The sequence below is a fragment of the Rutidosis leptorrhynchoides genome, chromosome 9 (genome assembly GCF_046630445.1).
Source record: "Rutidosis leptorrhynchoides isolate AG116_Rl617_1_P2 chromosome 9, CSIRO_AGI_Rlap_v1, whole genome shotgun sequence".
NCBI lineage: Eukaryota > Viridiplantae > Streptophyta > Magnoliopsida > Asterales > Asteraceae > Rutidosis > Rutidosis leptorrhynchoides.
The window spans coordinates 222,966,149-222,984,167 of NC_092341.1; the positions used below are offsets into that span (position 1 = coordinate 222,966,149).

Here is an 18,019-nt window from a genome sequence, read left to right on the forward strand (position 1 = left end):
TACTACGCCTACTTAAATTTCGGGACGAAATTTCTTTTAAGGAGTAGGTAATGTAACATCCCGCCTTTTTCCGTTTACTTTTCCGTTATACTATTTTAAACTCCGTTATATGTTTATAACATCTCCCGTTAATACGCGTTTTAAATTATCTCGTTTAGGTAATTCACGCACCCGTTTCCAAAGTTGAGGGACTAAGTTTGACAAAGGAGCAAAGAGGTGACTAGGTCAAAGAGTCAACACTCTTCCTCCTCCATTCGTTATTTCTTTTCTTTTCCATTTTTCTCTAATACTTTCACAAATTCTCTCAAACACCATTTTAAAGATTCATCATCTAATCAAAATCTAGCAAGCTTCAATCTAAACTAATTTCATATTTGGAATCCTTGCAACTTCCTCTTCGATTCCATACTGATTACATCTCATTTGGGTAACTTTCTAAAATTACTAGATTTTGTGTTCTTGATGTTTTTAAGTTATAAAGTTGTTAATTAGTGTCTATGGCTCAAGTCTAACATGAATATATGATTTATATGCTCGATTTCGTTATTTGAAGTAATTAGCTTGAGTATGAACTTTGGTGTGTTTGATTTGGTGATTTGGTTGTTTGAATGTTGTTAAAAGTTATAAATGCATGTATTAAATGTGTTCCTAGTATCACTAGCTTCAATTTGATGTGTAGGTTGTTTTAGAAAACTTCATAAACATGATTAGTGATTTTGATGTTGTTGGTTAGGGTTTGATAGAATTTAATGTGAACATTAAATGCTTTGAATGACATGAAATGTTATTTGTAAGTGTTAGGTTGTATTGTATGCTTGATCACCTTCGAAACGGCATATCATTCATGTAAATTGGTTGCCGAATCATCAAATTTCATTTATGAACTTGAATGCATTTAATGAGGAGCTTTGAATGTGATTTTGGTTGTTGTAAAAGTAAATGTGATTGTTGAAATATGTTTAGTTGTTTCCCTTGTCAAAATACCTTTCCGATGATATAAGATACATGTTTTGGTTGTTTGCGGGTCATAAATGGTGATTGTTTGAAGTTAGGTTCGTGCATAAAACTTAAAAACTGCCAGATTTCTCTGTACAGGTAATGGCGCGGCGCGCCATATACCCGCGCGGCGCGCCAAAGTGGTCTGTCCAACTTTGTCAATTTTCGAATAATGTTTGCTATGCTATGCACCTCCGATTCACATGTAACTTGTTCTAACATGCTCATATATGATTAAAAACCTCAGAAAAATAGTTCGGGACCCGACCCGAACGTGTTGACTTTTTCGTTGACTTTGACCGACCAAAGTTTGACTTTTTGTCAAACTTAACCAAATGATTATGCAACATTCCTAACTTGTTTCTATACTTGTATCTTGCATGAAACTTGACAAATTGATTCACATGCTACATAATCGAGTCGTAACGAGCCATATGACTAATTGAACATCTTTGACCAATCGTGACTATCGTTATTGATACAACCTATTTGTTCAGGTCAAGACTAGCATTGTTCTTTGCACACGTTACTTGTCGAAGTACTTATTTACTCTTGCGCTCAAGGTGAGATCATAGTCCCACTTTTACTCTTTTGAACCTACATTTGGGATGAGAAAACATAAACATTTCTTTTTAACTAAGTGAACACAAGTAGAGGAAAACGAACATTCTACATACGAGTTTAGAACGAAATCCTCAATTCGATTATCATTAGTTACACTTGCAGGGTGTAAGTGTAGGCGTGAACTTATGTTGTATGGCCATATGGGTTTGACAAACCCTCATCTCGGACGGTTCGCAACCGTCCACTGATGAAATATATTTTCGAGAAACAGTGTTGTTCTAGCACTATTAATGGGGTTCAACGGAAGGAATGTTAAGCCTTGATAATTGGGTGCTCGTGAATATTAACTTTTAGAATGTATTACTATTTTATCATTGATGTAAATCTTGTGGTTCGACTTACTTTTACTCACTTACTTACTTAAACCTATGATTTCACCAACGTTTTCGTTGACAGATTTCTATGTTTTTCTCAGGTCCTTGAACATTAGGTGATACATGCTTCCGCTCATTCTTTTGATACTTGCTTTGGATGTCGAGTATACATGCATATGTGGAGCGTCTTTTGACTACTTTAAACTGTGTCGCACGTGTTTCATTTGTACTTAAACATCGTTATGTACTAGTTATGGAAACTACTTTTGTAAACTTTGAAACATCCACACTTATGAAATGAATGGACATATTTTCGGTCAAACTTTGTCTTAAAGACTTATGACCACGTAATGGGACCTACGTAGACGGCGTCGTCAAACATGATTTTGTCGGGTCGCTACAGAAAATTAGATTAAACAACCTGGTCGGAAAAGTTCGGGTTGTGACAGTATGTCATTGTTGGTAGTGTTTAATCCTGGGTTAGTCCTGAAAAGAAAGTGCTGATGGATGCTAATATGCCCGCTAATTTAAAAAGAAAGTATATTACCATTGAGACCTCTCTAAGAATATACACTAAGAAAATACTTTGAGTAATGCTAATCATTTGAACAGTATTACATCAGTTTAACTTTTTAGTTAACTTTGTTACTACCTACAATAATAAAAAACAGGGGCAATTGGTGTAGTTTATGAAACTTACAAGGGTAATTAGTTAAATTTTCTAAAAAAGATCTTCGGCGGTGATTTCTCCTGCTAGTCCGCATGCCATTATATTATAAGAGTGTGTTTGGGTGACGAGCTTCTTGGAGCTTATGGAAGCTTATAGGAGCTTGAGCTTATGAGTTTAATAAGCTTCAAATTATAAGTTTCGTTTGGTAGATCAAAAAAGTAGAACTTATGAAAATCATAAGCTATGGAAAAATAAGCTACTGAAAAAAAGTAAAGCTTATGAACTGAAAAATAAGCTCCAGCTAATTTACCAAACACTTATAAAAAATAATAAGCTTCAGCTACCGACTTAAAAAATAAGCTCCAGCTACATCTGCATCTCATAAGCTCTTGCTCCTGTCCAAGCTCCACTACTCTCATCCACCCTAAGTTTATAACCTCAACTCATTTAAATTTCTTCCGACTTCTTATACCTTCCTTCTCAGTCTTTAGTCGTTACACTCTTCCGTCATCGCCGTTGCTACTTCTTAACTTATTCCGTCATCAAACAAATTAAAATAAGGTAAATAATTTTAATTTTTCACACATAATGTGTATGATTTTACATTATGTTTGCAGGATTTTGCATAGAGTATGTATTTAGTCGTTTTTCTGATAAAATTGTAAATTAAGAGCACCGTTAACACTTAAGAAGGCAAAATTAGGTCTTAATAGCTCTTTGACCTTTTATTGGATCAAGCTATTTGAGCTTTCAGTTGTGCAGATCGTGTTTAGGTATTTTAGTATCTTTTGATTTAGGTTTAATTTACTTTTTTTGCTATAAGAGGCTAGGGTTTAATTTTGTTTCGTAGTTAGTAAAGAAGCAGTTGTATCCAAAGGTTGGATGGACGATTCATCTTCAAAAATTTTATGTGAATAATGTATCAGATGGTTCAGATGAGAAAGACGTATTTATTGAAATTGTTATAATTACTTTAAAAAGACTTTTATCGAAAAAAGTAGTATTTAAAAGTTGCATTTATAAAAGTAATTATAACATTTTAAGCGATATTTGTGTTTTATTGAAAATGCTATAATCAAGTATAAACTTACTTTGTGTTTTAAACATTTTTCGAAGTTGTATTTATTCATAATAATCACAAAATTTAAGATGGTAATCGCCATGGCTGTAAAAGTGATTTTGAAGTAGCCGTCTTGACTAGGTCTAGTAGGCCAAAATTTGACAGTCTACTGCAGATCAAAATCGGCTGAATGTTTTGTAAGTTTTCAAAATTGGTCAAAATTGGTCAAAGTCATTCAAAATTGGTCAAAACGGTCAAAACAATGTTGGTAATCATCCAACTAGTTTCTAGGGGGTCTCGATCGATTAACACTTTGCGTTGTTAAAAAAAGGTGCTTTAAGGTATATATTCACTTCATACATACATATATTCTTAGTTTTCAATAAATATAACATTTATTCTTGTCTCATGTAGATTATAACATTCAATATAACAACATCCTTTATTGTATGTTAGTATGTTACCTAAATGAAGATAAAGTTGATGAAATTTATCAACATGTATTTGATTAATGTTTATTAAGGAAGGGGGAATCGTATAAATTTTTTCTCACACAACTTAACTTTTTTTCATCAATATAAAATATAAAATATAAATGTTTAAAAGAAATAAATGTAAAATGTTTATTAGTATCGATACCATGAATGTTAAGAATTGATACACTAGCGGGGGAATGTTATTGAGTTTCTCACTACATGTATTACTGAAGACTTTTTAAATGAATATCTTTCAACTACATACTTATTTATTAGTTTTTAGTGATAAACTAATAGAATCAGTTTTAGTTAACATCTGATGAATATTAATGATTAATGTTTTCTCTAAATATTTTTATACCTTACAAAAGAATTTAATAGTGAATAATAGTTGTTATGACATCACTTCTGATTCATTGTTCTTAGTAAAAATATTTTTTCATACATTTATATTGATGGGTATTAAAGTGTCTTGAGAAGAATATATTTCTCCTTTCCCCCTACAAGTAGTGCTTCTATGCACCTGTCTATATCTTGGTTTTCTAGGTTTCGTTGACCTTCTGCTCTTTCGGTTTTTATGGGCCTTTTTTGCTATTTAATATAATATATCAACTTTTTTAACATGCTATTTATAACATTGCAGCTTTCCTAATGGAGGATTCACGTGACAAGCTAAATGAACGATATCATAAAGGTAAGAATACAAACTTTTTGGTACATCTTCATATGTGGTTGTTAGTTGTTGGCTGATACTATACTAGTATATAATTCAGTGGTCTCCTTCATTCATTTACTTCCACACAACCCGTGCAAGTTTGCTTGACTCTAATACTTTAGATGCTTATTTGAAATGGCAACGCTCTAGGACAAGTTTGGCTCATTCACTTTTTTAATCTGTTGTTCATTCACTTATTTTTGATTTTGTTCATTAACTTATTAATCGAAAGGAAGAAACTATGATTCCTTGTGTACAACAACATTCCAAATTTCACACAATGGGATATATGAGAGGGTAGATGATGAATCCTACCTCATACTTTTACCCACATAAGTCGTTTCTCCACCAATGAGTGGAATAAGTCTCCCCACCATCTACCTAAAGATAGAGAGATGACTTTCAAAAGGACACTTAAACTATAAATATAGAAATATATGAAAGTTGATAAAACAAGTATGCAAATAAAAGCAATATAAACCTAGAGGTATTCTACGAGAAAAAACAAAATATACGTGTGTGTTGTTATAGGGTAGAGGAATGATTGTGTACACTCCACCTCGTCTATACCTCACATGTGTGGGATTGAGTATTGTTGTTGTTGTTGATATAATGTAAATTCCTATCAAAGCTAAATAAAATAATTATACATATTTAATCAAAATCGGTAATAAAGATAAATGCATAAGTATACTATATGCAACTAAACATGCATATTTATATTATACCAAAATATATATTTATACATACACACAAATATGAAAGATGATACTCCCTCCGTTCCTTATTAATTGTGTAAAGACGATAAACACAGGTTTTATAAATATCATAATTACATTGTACTTTACAGTTTTACCCCTTACTATTTACTTATCTATTTGTCTTACATACAAAGATTAGGGGTACTAATGAACTTTACCTCTTTATTCTTATGTATTTATGGACGTGCACAATCAATTTGGGACATCCAAAAATAGTATACTGGACGATAAAATAAGGGACGGAGGGAGTCAATAATAAAATATATGCTAAATATCTATATCTATATATAGGTAAAAATAAAAAAATATATATACATTATGAATCTATCTCTATCAAAATCTATCTTTAATAAATAAGTATGTCTATATCTATAGATATGTAGTCAACTACGATGAGGCGTTTATATTAATAAATATATCTACTTAAAATCCCGTACTCATTTATCCTAATTCCAGCCTTCCACAAAATTCGCCACCGATCAATAAAAGCTCACTCTTGTTGATTTTCAGTTTATACTTCCACCTAAGTCTAGGTCTATACTTTTCCTTATGATTTCGTGTGGGGCTTTTCATTAACTTGCCCAATAAAAAACTCCATTCGTTCAATTATGTCCACGCAAGCTGTTCATTTATATGGTCATGATCATTTGCTTTGTTTAAAATGACCAGGTGCTAGTCACCTTAACCTTAAGGGACTAGGCGATATAGGGCAGTGCCTATACTATAAGTGATGTAAAGCGGGCACCTTGTATTTGTAGTGGCTTTTTTAACAAATATTTTTCATGATTGTAGTATCTCATCTCGTAAATGTATGATAAGGTGTACGGACAAGAAGTTGTTTACTTTGTCATAATTGATTTTGGATTTTAATAACCCTTTATGTAAAAATGATTAATTCAGATGAATTGAGACATAATCTTGTTTAATACAAACTACAAGTGATGTCAAGCATATATTCGTTATTCAGAGCTTGGAATACAATAAAATGCGAGACTTCTTTCGACAATATGATGGAATTGTTTTTATAAGAGATAATGCGATTTGTCTGCTGAAACTTGTCGAATAGTATATTATATCGTTCTTAGGGAGTTTGAGGTATAACGTAATTCGAGGTACAATAGTGTTTTGTAAGCTCTATCTAAAACGAAAAAGGGCTTCGAAATTAAAATTAAAATCATTCACCAAAAAAAAAAAAAAACGCAATAATGTTTAGACGTTTAGTCGACATAATTAATGAATTATCCAATTAATAAAATTTCCAAATTGGTATTTTGACAATGTATTGATACAACCTGGAATTGACAAGCAGTAAATTCCTACCTACTAGGACCACATTTTTGTCACTCTGCTATGTACATGACTTTATTGCAACATTCATATAACATTATGTATGGCTATGGTTTTTCAATTCGTTATGTCTGATAAGGCCGATGGTCACTTTTAATTAAAGAATCTGTCATGCACGACCAGTTACGTTTGAATTCGCGTAAAGTGTTACAAATCACTCTACTATGCACTTTTCATCCTCGATGAGGTTAGCCACCATACTTAAACAACATATGACTAGGTTTGATGTCAAACTACCAGTTACATCTCATTAACCTTGTCAATAATGTTAGCTTTATCTGATGGGTGTAAGATTTTTAATTAGTTACCACACGATCAATTTTTGGAGGCCTCCCATCCCTACCCTAGTATTACTACAGAATATTGCGTGTAAAACCAAATATCGTACAGGGACAATGTGTGACTTGCCTAGTATGTTTTGTAAGCACTCCAGTAATAGGTGAAACCTTTGAGATGCTATTATCAAAATCTGAAGGGAGGGTGGTGTGGCAAAAGGTTTTAGATATGCAAATTTCAATAATATTAGATAAAGATATTCTTAGGGTGTTTTTGGATGACACCTTTATAGGAGCTTACGAGAGCTTATAACAGCTTAAGCTTATGGTCTTAATAAGCTCAAAGTCATAAGGTTTGTCTGGAATGTAATCAAAAGTAGCTCTTCTTGGCATATTTTTTTCACTAATGAATGGGAAGATCAAAGTCATAAGGTTATGCATGTCATTTGCTTAACATGGAATGCCCTTAACACGCAGTTATTCAAAGTAGAACGTTTCTCCCGTTGTGTTCATCCATAGTCTGCGATTATATCTAATATCTATGTTGAATGTCTGGCAGAAGGTTCTTATAGGCATCTACAATGTACAGTTGATGTGCTGTACTAATACTTGCTCCTATTACAGTTAAATGTGCCATGCTCATACTTTGTTAATTGTATATTCTAACAATTCCATCATTTTTCACAGAACCTGTAGATGATTTCAAGTGTCATATTCTGCTAAGAATGGATAGAAAAAGTATTTGTCGGGTCAAATGTGCTGAACAATCATTTTCAAAGTATGCTCAATCTCATCACCTTTTTTCTTGCTTCAGTCTATTGGTTTCATGAAAATTAAGATTTCTTCTAATAGTTTTAGGTCTGTTTCCTTTCTTGGAAGTTTTAAAACTCACATGGTATACTGTATCTTGAGTTCATCCGCCATACACAAAAAAGATGAATAATGATACCTACAAGAGTCATTTATCATTTCAATGATTATTGTGTAGTCTTTGGTATCAGCTAAATAAACTAAACTATGATACCTAAAGGGCTTTTGTATTATTTCAAAGATTCTTGTGAAATTCCTAGTTCTAACTGATTATGAAATTCTTATTTGTAAATACTAATTATTGATTGCGTTGCAGGACGTGGGCTTGGGATATTGAAAAATTCGTAAAGAAAGAGCATGTTCCTACTGGTTTACATTGCACTCATATCTACCCAGCTTATGAGGATAACTATCAAAAGTCTGAGTGGCCAAAGTTCATGCGGTTCCTGGATAAAAATAAGAAGGTGGGGTGTTTTTATTTATTTTGTATATTCTCTGTTTTTTTTTCATCTTGTATACTGTGAAGGCATCAACTAGCTGAGTTATTGACTTACAATGACACCCCTTTTAATGTTTATTTTCGTTATAATTTGCTCTTTATATCTACTCTTTTTGCTTATTATTATTGTTATTCTTATGTTATTGTGTTCTTCTTGTCCATCTTCTATGTGGAGTTATTTTTTGTCCATCTGATATGTTTTTAACCTCTCTTATTTGTCTCTTATCATGGTCAGCGGGTTCCTATATGATCGTATTCTTATATGATTGTACGTCTGTTGTTAAATTGATGTAGGACCTGTACTACCTATATCCTGTCATATTTATTCACACTCTTTTTCAAAGTCAACGTTTATTATGAGCAGTCGTTAAATCATTTACTTATATAGTATAAAGCTCAAGTAGTATAACTATACTTTTTCCGACCAAAGAAAGTAAATCCCAGTTTACTTTATTTCTTATTATCAAATTAGCAATATCAAATATGAATATAGTAGGCCCACAAGTTTAGTTTATTTCTTCATCTTTTAGACATTTTAGACGTTAAATGTGTAGAGGAACAATTTCATAAGAGAATTTTTTAGGTTAAACATTGCCTTTTTCTTTTGGGATGGATAAGGTATTTACTGCATTTTATAGCTCATTCTTCTTTTTCTTGATGATGAAGCATAATGACCCGTTTTCTTTCTTTTGACATGTTCTTAGTTTCTTACTGGTTTTATAATTATTTGAAGGCTGCTTTGGCAAACACCAAAATTGGTCAAATGTACATTCTTCCAGTCTCGCTAGACGAAGAATATAGTCATGCAGTGGTTCAGTATTTAACGCACGAACATGTCTCCAGAAGCCAAAGTCATGTCAAATCTGGTTAGTTACCTTTTCATGTGTTTTTTTTAATTAAGTTAGTTCTTGTTTTATAATCATCATCATCATTGATCATTGTCTCAATACAAATATGTCGGTTATTCAGATATCTAATAATTTTCTTGTCGAGAGTGGGTTGGGTAACATTTTTGAATAGTCAACGATTAGGGTGAGTCATTACAGGCCTCTTTAAAGTGATCGCACAATCTATAACCAAAATAAGGGTTTGCTAAGGTTGACTAAAGTATTTTGGAAAATTATATTAGCATGCTACAAGTCATATGCTACTGTTCTCCTTTTTTTTCCTTAGGTATTTTTTTGGGAATAGAATGTAACAGTAGACTCAATTTAAATTTGATAAAGAGGATTTGACTTTGCTACCAGAAACTGTTAATATGGCTGTTAGTGGGTAGAGCCTGTTTGTTAGTAATGTGGCTAAAAGGGTCAAGTTTTGAGATTTAAATAAAGAAATCAAATGCATTGTGAATGCTAGTCACTTGTATGATCGCATTAGAATATGTGTGTCAATAATAATCATGAAATAAAAATGTTTCACGGTGTATAAAATTGGAACTTGAAAAAACTCTATTTTGGTTTCCTTTGTTTCTGCCCAGAGATCAAACAATGAAAATGATATATTTCAGTTACAACACCCCCCTCTAAATTGATCTTAAAGATACTCGCATGGGTGAATTGGCTAACTGCAAATTGTAATTATCCTTATGATTGCTACACTCAAGATAACATACATTGTCAGCCAACAGTTGAAATTTGTATCCGTTTTGTAGGTAGTCCAATGCCACAATCAGTTCCAACAAAGAATTTTGTGAGTGCCCATTCAAGTTATCTAAAAACGCTTGGTCAAACACATTCTGACTGGATATTTGGTGCTGTTGCTGAACTTGTGGACAACTCAAGGGATGCAAAAGCAAAATTGTATGCATAAATGGTTTAATTTATGGATATTTTAGTATTGTTTATGTATATTGTTGTTATGATTTCATACCGTGCTTATCAATTTTTATGTTTATCAGGTTGGATATCTGTATCGATATGATATACTCTAAAGTTGATGGTAAAGAAATTCCAATGCTGGCAGTTGCAGACGATGGTAATGGGATGGGCCATGAGGAAATCTTCAGAATGGTGTCGTTTGGTCGCAAGCAGTCTGATACAAACGATCCAAATTGTATTGGAAGATACGGTGTTGGATTTAAGGTGTGTATTTCATGTTTTATACACTATATAGTGTGATATTGGACTTGACGTTTAGTCATTGATAATAATATAAACGGTGTTTTAAAAAATGGCTGAGATGGTTGACTAGTCAACCCCGATTCACGTAAAAACGTTTAAAAATCGTTCAACGATTATAAGTCGGGTCCAAGTCGGACAGAGGCGGTCAAGTTTCTATATGAGCTGGGGTTTGATACAAACTTACAGTTAATGATCTGCAACAGGAATAATAGATCTATTGAGTTGGATTGGATAGATTGATGAGGAACAAATAATAAATCTGAAGGTGTATTGTGTGTATCACTAATATTTGGGGTTTGAATCTGAAGGTTAAAGTGTATCGATATAGGTTTTGTGAGTTTCGATAACGGGATCTTGAGACAGAATCTGAAGGTGTATTGTGTGTAAGACTGTGTTTCAACAACAATAAAACCAATGTGTTATATTATATTATATATTATATTATTAAAAAGCAATAGAACCAATGAAATATTGTCAACTTATATAGTATTTAAAGGGTGTGTTTGGCGATGAGTTTATGGGAGCTTATGAGAGCTTATAGGAGTTTGAGCTTATGATTTTATTAAGCTACAAGTCATAAGCTCCGTTTGGCATGCAACCAAAAGTAGAGCTTATGTAAAAAAGAAGCTCTAGAAAAAGAAGCTTTTAGAAGTAGCTTCTTGAAAAAAGTAGAGCTTATGATAAGCTCTAGCTCCAGCCACCAGCTCCAGTCATAAGCTCCAGCTAGTTTCGTCCAAACAAACCCTTGACAATAAAATCAACTAAACAATTATGTGTAAATATTTACGTTTAAAGTAATCTTTAAAAGCTTTATGTTCAATATATTTAGATATATATTAATGAAAAACCATGTCCAAAATTTGTATATGTGACAAAAGTTTTGATATGTTCATCCTCATGGAATTCTGATGTGATTGTGTAGACTGGAACAATGAGGCTCGGCAGGGACGCATTAGTTTTTACCCAAACAACTACCTCCCGTTCAATAGCCTTTCTTTCCCAGACACTGAATGAAGATAAGGATGTATGTATCTTAAAGATAGGCTTTTTTGATTTATTTTCATAACATTATTATATTATTGTTATAACATGTCACCTTTAATTCGTTATCTTGTTGATTTAGAATGTTGAGATCCCGATTGTAACATACACTAGAAAACGACAGTTTATGGAACTCGATACAAATATTCAAACCGAAGCTTCAGCGAAGTACAACCTTAAAGCCATAATGGAGAATTCACCTTTTAATGAATATTTGATTGGTGAAAAAGCAGGAGTGTTTAAAAGAAACGGTACAGGAACACAAATATACATTTGGAATTTGGATGAGTGGGGATCTCAATATTCTCTAGAATGGGTTAATGGCTTGAAGGGTGGCAGTTCATTCCATCAAGGTGACATATTGATTAGGTCACGTCGGCCGAGGTCTCGACTGGGCCAGATGACTCGACAGGTGTGAATCAACCCCTTATATCTCTATATATACACACATATAAAACATGAAGGTTTGTCTTAATACGTTTTCATGGCTTTCAGGTTCCATTAGACTATTCACTTCGATCCTATTTGGAAGTCATCTTCTTAGATCCTCGAATGAAGATATATGTTCAAGGGTCACTGGTAAATCACTAGGTTTTATTTAACTTCCCATTTTCACTCTTTTAACCAACCAAGAATCAGTTAATAGCTAGAGTGTTACAATAGGTTAAAAGCCGGCCTTTAGCAAGATTTCTACATAAGACAAGCATAGAAAATGGTTCAGTTTCGGGAAAACCCGTTCAACTCATTCTTGGACACTCTCAGATGGACTTGGAACAGGGAAATTGTGGAATCTTTCTATATTGGCATGGTCGTTTGATCGAGGCAAGCTTCGATTTTGATATTGTCTACTTTCTTATACTAATATCGTTATTATTCCGTTCTAGCTGAATACAAAAAGTTTATGTTTCAACCCTTTAATACATTTTATAGGCTTACAAAAGAGTTGGAAGCATGATTCACAATGGAGAAAAGAGTCATGGCATTGTTGGGGTAATTGATGTCACTAATGTGATGGTATGTTTTATGCTTTTAGATTTCAGCTTTGATAGTTTTATACCTTTGTATTCTTTGTGTGCTCTTCTTGTACACTGTTGCTTATCTATTTGAAAACAGCTCCTTGATAGTTCATGTAGTTAATTATCAAGACACTTGCTGATATATAATTGTACTGTGGTATATTAACTTTGTTGGTGAGGTTGTTGTGGCTTATGGAAGTTTACAGTATGATTCATATGGTACAATTGTTAATGTCATTGTATTTAATAATTTAATACAACTTTTGGAAATTTTAATTTGTAGTTATTACTGTGTTCCAGTGTTTTAAAAATTCAGATGTTTTAAACTTAATTTTTTCTGGCATTTTTTCGTTTATTTGAATTGCAGGCACTAGAAACAAAAACATAGAGGTGGCAATTTTAGCCCATTTAGTCTTGAAATGAATAGTTCGTTTAAAATTAAATAAGCTAGAGGTGGCCTTTTCTCATTTTGACTTGTGAATGTGATGGGTTTTTTTGTATAATCTCAAACGGGTCAAATGGGTCTAAAAAGCTTGTTGCAAGTGGCCCTAAGTTAATTTTTAAAAATAGAGAACCTCCTAAAAGGTATCATTAGAATATTTATATAATATAATTTATGTAATATTCAAATTCCTCCTAACATGTTTATTTTGCCACCTTTAGTATCTACTATGTGTTAATATCTTGTTTTTGTGACCGTATATTATATTTTTATGGAAGTATCGTCTTAGGAAATATAAGTGAAAAATGGTGCATATGATGATGACTTCGTTCCAAAACCTGGTATAAATAAGTCATTCAACTTATTCTTGTGACCATAGGTCACAGTCTTCTTACATTGCGTGCAAACTGGGTTTATAATAAGTTTTGTTTCCTAAAGCCGAAAGCGATGCTAGAAACTATTAACAATAACATCTGTTTAAAAAAAATAGGACTATATGTTTTTGTTCTCTTAAATTGGTGCAGGATGATGATAGTGGCCGGGTTTGGGTACATAACAACAAACAAGGTTTCGTTGATTGTGAACCTTATGCTCTGCTTGAAGATTGGCTCAGTGAAAAGGCAGATGCGTATTTGGATAAAACTATTGACAAGGTTTATCTGGTAATTTTCACTTTTTAATAGTTTTCCGAATTGTCACATCCTTTGGTTAGTTATAAATTTTATAGATACTTATTAATATCACCCTCCATTTAAACTTAATGTTTAAGATTTGGTTCAACAAATTTTATGAGTCTTACTTTTTTGTGCCAGTCTATTGTCCCTGTTGTAAGACTTGGTTCTTCTACTATGCCTTATTTTTATATTCTATTGAAATATTTTAACAACATGATTACTGTCACGGTTTTCTTCTTATTGATGGTCTGAAATCCCGGTTCTATATATACACGGTGTTACACAGGAAAAAGGCTGTTTGCGGCATAAGCCTGATCATGAATGGGTTCAGTGTGACAAGTGTAGGAAATGGAGGATGCTAAACCCTGATTTTGATAGCAAGACACTTCCTCAAGAATGGTATTCATATTCTCTCTTTATATATATATATATATATATATATATATATATATATATATATATATCTATTAATGCTTCCATATTTGTATGTATATACAATTTAACAAATCCTAATTGTCTGCAATTTTTGAAAAGGTTTTGCTATATGAAGCCCGTCAATGGGAAGTGCGAGATGCCGGAACAAAAGCTACAGCGTGGAGTTATCACAGTTTCTTCACAACGAACGGGATATGGATGCAAGGAGGAGTCACCAGAGCAGATAATTAACGAACCACTCAAAAGTAAACAAGGAGTTACTCCACCACCCAAAAGAAGTAAGGGACAGAGAAGGTAAACCATTAACAGAGTAACTAACCCCAAGACCTGGTTGAAAACGACGTGGACTGACTCTGTGTGTACATGCCCATTTCATATACTCCATGCCCAATTTTACTTTTGGCTTTATGTTGTGCAAGTTATGTGGTGCAGATGTGTTACCTTGTATATACGGAAGATATATAAAGCAATATCTAGGCCGTTTTATGGGATCTGCTATCACCCAGAAAAACACTACCATCAACCATCATTTTTTTCATATATAATTGTTCTTTAGATGCTTTGGAGGTTTCGTAATGGAGTAGTTCATAACGACAATTCTTTGAAAAAGTTTATTTTATTTAATCTTGTTAAATTATACGTATTCCTTTTCGTTGATTATGCATAGAAGTAACATAGTTTCCAAATGGAATCTATGGCTTCTTCGCCTTTTGTAATTCTCTTCTAGTGACTTGCTAGAGAGTTTTTGTTTAATAAATCTTTGCCGTCCAAACATTTTTTTTTTCTATCCTTAAATACTCATGTGAGTCATATTATTGATTCCTTTGATGCATTTGGTTTTTTCCTATTGATTTTAGTGGGTTTTACCCAGAAATGAACACTATGAACTACCTAATAAAAATGTGAAATTAGCCATTTTTTTTATATCAAAATCGCCAAAATACATCAACCGCTCAAATAACATTATGTTCGAACTCTACACGCAAGCTGATGGCCGGTAAAATGTTTCACTACCCCATTCACCGTGTTCAAAAATTTCAGTTTGTTGGAACAGATTTGTATTCAAACCCGAATTCAAATAAGTGTCTCTGTGTTCGATTTGTTCAAACTCAGGAATTTTCTAATAATTTAAGGTTCGAATTTAGGAATAAGACAACGATTTATTTTCTTACACATCAAATTACCAAGACATAACAAGAATGATCGCACATCAAAGTTATCCATTCGAACATTTTATGATGAGTTCTAAAATGATTATGTTCGAACGTAGCTTTAGTATCTGAGTTCGAACTTAAACATGTTCGATTTTAGTTATAAAAACCAAGTTTGAACATGATTCTGTACGAGCCTATCATTTAATACTCCTGACAAAATAAAGCTAGCAAGAAAAAGTCCTTGCCATCCAACACATTTTTTACTAAGTAATCAAAACAAAGTACAAACAACTACATCGCTAGTAATAAAAAAAAACTGTATTCAAAATACAACAATTACATTAACGTGGCCCTACATCGATTCCTGATCTAAAAAAAGTCATTGCTGTATCAGTATTGTTTTTCCATCGTCTCTGAATCACGATCAGATGGATAATGCTGGTCAGATGCTAACATATCAATGTTATTTGTTGAAAGAAAGCAACTTGCCAAGGTTGAATGTTTGTCCACACAAAAGATTTATACTTTTGACTTTGCAAAAAAGGCGGGTTGAGTAACTGGTCAAATGGCTGATTTTCTATGGGTTCAAATGGTTGGGTCAGGTGGACGTTTATATGTTGCAGTGTCTATTATGAATAATGAGTGTTATATATGATTACAAAAGCGTTTAGTATTTATTTTTATTGTTGTGTTTTCAAAAATGAGTTTTGATACATTAAAAAAAAAAACCTTTAGGGGACTTTGGACCTGTATGGTTTATTTTTTTATTTGATGTGCTTGACCCATTAATTAAATATTAAATACATAATATTATATTTAAGCGACTTTGCTGCTGCTTGCCATCTTATATTCTTTAGCAATGGGTAGTTTAGTTATGTTATGAACTAAAATATTTCAGAACTCAGACACCATCAAAGAGGGCCATGGCAAGAGAAGCTGCTTGTCATCGTTATTTGCTGGATCGGTATTATTTTTCACGCAAGGAAGGTGCTCGATGAAATAACTCATTCAATTGATGATGTGCATAGCCCATCAGGCTTGATTTTGAGCTCGCACTTGGGTCAATTGCTAGTGGAGCGATACGTAGAAGCTGCCTTAGTGGATGATGGGTTCCATCCACAGGCCGTACTCAACGGGTACCGGGACATCCGGGTCTCCCTCCATTATCCACAAGGGCTTGGAATAGGGAAAACCCATTAGTGTCTCCAAAACCCTAAATTCCCCTCTATAAATAGAAAGATTATCCTCACCAAAAAAGATCTCATTCTCTCTCATCTTATCTTCTCATACACACTTCACTCTCAAGGGTTTTTGCTTTCTAGGGCCTTTTTTCCTCAAGGCCAATTTACCCGATCTAAAGATGACCGTCAGTTGCTAACCACCGTATCGAGATTATCATCTCGATTCGGTAATCACGTTACACTGGACCGGAGTGTTAACCCCGCTGACCTTCCAAAACCCCTCTTTTGCACTCAAGTCTATCTCTGTCCTAGCTGCGAATTTATGCTTGATCAATTGGCGCCATCCGTGGAGCCGAGATAAAAACTCGTTTTTTCTACCACGTTCGGTTCTACACTAATATATGAGTTCTTGCGTACAACTATTTTTCTACCATTAAATCATGTTTTATTGCTTGTTCAGCGCATGCACACAATGGATCAGCGCATGTGCGCAATGTCTTAGCGCACGCGCGCAATGGCTCAGCACTCTGGCTTAGCGTACGCGCGCAATGGCTCAGTGCATACGCCCAATGGTTTAGCGCTAGCGCAACGGATCAGCGCACACGCTCAGCTCAATGGATCAGCGCACTAGCTCAGCGCACTAGTTACGCGCAACAGCTCCGTGCACTATCGTACCAACTTCACACACAAGCGCACTAGCTCACTAGCTCCGCGCACGCATCAGCTCTGCGTATGCATCAGCTTCTCGCAATAGCTATTCATACCAGTTCCGCACAACGGCTCCTTACCATCCGAAGCACATGACAATCACATAATGGCGTAGCTTAATGAGCGTAGGTTACTCTTTGCGCGATGTATCCCGTACACGATAACACAATGAACCTCGGAAACTTTTGAAGGACCAACTTTTTATGAGAACGAGTATTAAATTACAATATTTTGAATTTGGAAGGTACACATCTTCTTGCTCTTAAATATTTTCATTTAGTTCAAGGTATCATTACATCTTGCGCAAAATTTTTACATGGCTTTGATTATATTGAACAATGCATTCGAAACTATATTTGGTTAACTCTGAAAAATGAAGGTATAAATTATACGTTACTGTTGTTGAGACATAATTTCTAATTAACATGATTCACGCAAGACTTAATGTTCGACCCCCTGTCATAAATTCGCATTATTGCCGAGGCTAAGTGCTAAGTAGCGCCACCTATTATTCGTAAGCGCTAAGGTTGATTATTAGCAAAGGCAATGCTTATCTTTTAACCACAACTCTTAATCGATTCTACTATTAGTTAGATTAGAGAGGCCTGAATACGGAAAATGTGTGAAATCTACAAAGCTTGATCGTATAACATACATGCATAAAATACTTTAGTGACATTTTGTGACGACCAGCCAAGTGC

At 33.7% G+C, this 18,019-nt stretch overlaps 1 protein-coding gene across 3 annotated transcripts; it reads left to right on the top strand.

Annotated features, from left to right (window-relative positions):
• Positions 1-3,015: 3,015 nt before the first annotated feature.
• LOC139866807 (uncharacterized) lies at positions 3,016-15,023 on the top strand. 3 transcript variants are annotated; one of them, XM_071855096.1, is made up of 15 exons: positions 3,016-3,165; positions 4,784-4,834; positions 7,926-8,016; positions 8,365-8,512; positions 9,281-9,413; positions 10,199-10,346; positions 10,445-10,628; positions 11,590-11,691; positions 11,833-12,120; positions 12,204-12,287; positions 12,372-12,530; positions 12,639-12,722; positions 13,691-13,828; positions 14,127-14,239; positions 14,375-15,023. In XM_071855096.1, the coding sequence occupies exons 2-15, from the start codon at positions 4,792-4,794 to the stop codon at positions 14,571-14,573; spliced, it is 1,914 nt and encodes a 637-aa protein (XP_071711197.1). In that variant the 5' UTR covers positions 3,016-3,165; positions 4,784-4,791; the 3' UTR covers positions 14,574-15,023. The 3 variants fall into 3 exon arrangements, with proteins under 3 accessions (XP_071711197.1, XP_071711196.1, XP_071711198.1); XM_071855095.1 differs by having other exon boundaries at positions 3,018-3,165; positions 11,791-12,120; XM_071855097.1 differs by lacking the exon at positions 7,926-8,016 and having other exon boundaries at positions 3,021-3,165; positions 11,791-12,120; positions 14,375-15,022.
• The last annotated feature ends 2,996 nt before the right edge of the window (positions 15,024-18,019 follow it).

Coding starts and splice junctions, on each gene's coding strand:
- LOC139866807 (XM_071855095.1), top strand. CDS start 4,792: ATGGAGGATTCACGTGACAAGCTAAATGAACGATATCATAAAG. Junction 8,017..8,364: donor GCTGAACAATCATTTTCAAA/GTATGCTCAATC, acceptor ATTGCGTTGCAG/GACGTGGGCTTGGGATATTG. Junction 11,692..11,790: donor CACTGAATGAAGATAAGGAT/GTATGTATCTTA, acceptor TTGTTGATTTAG/AATGTTGAGATCCCGATTGT.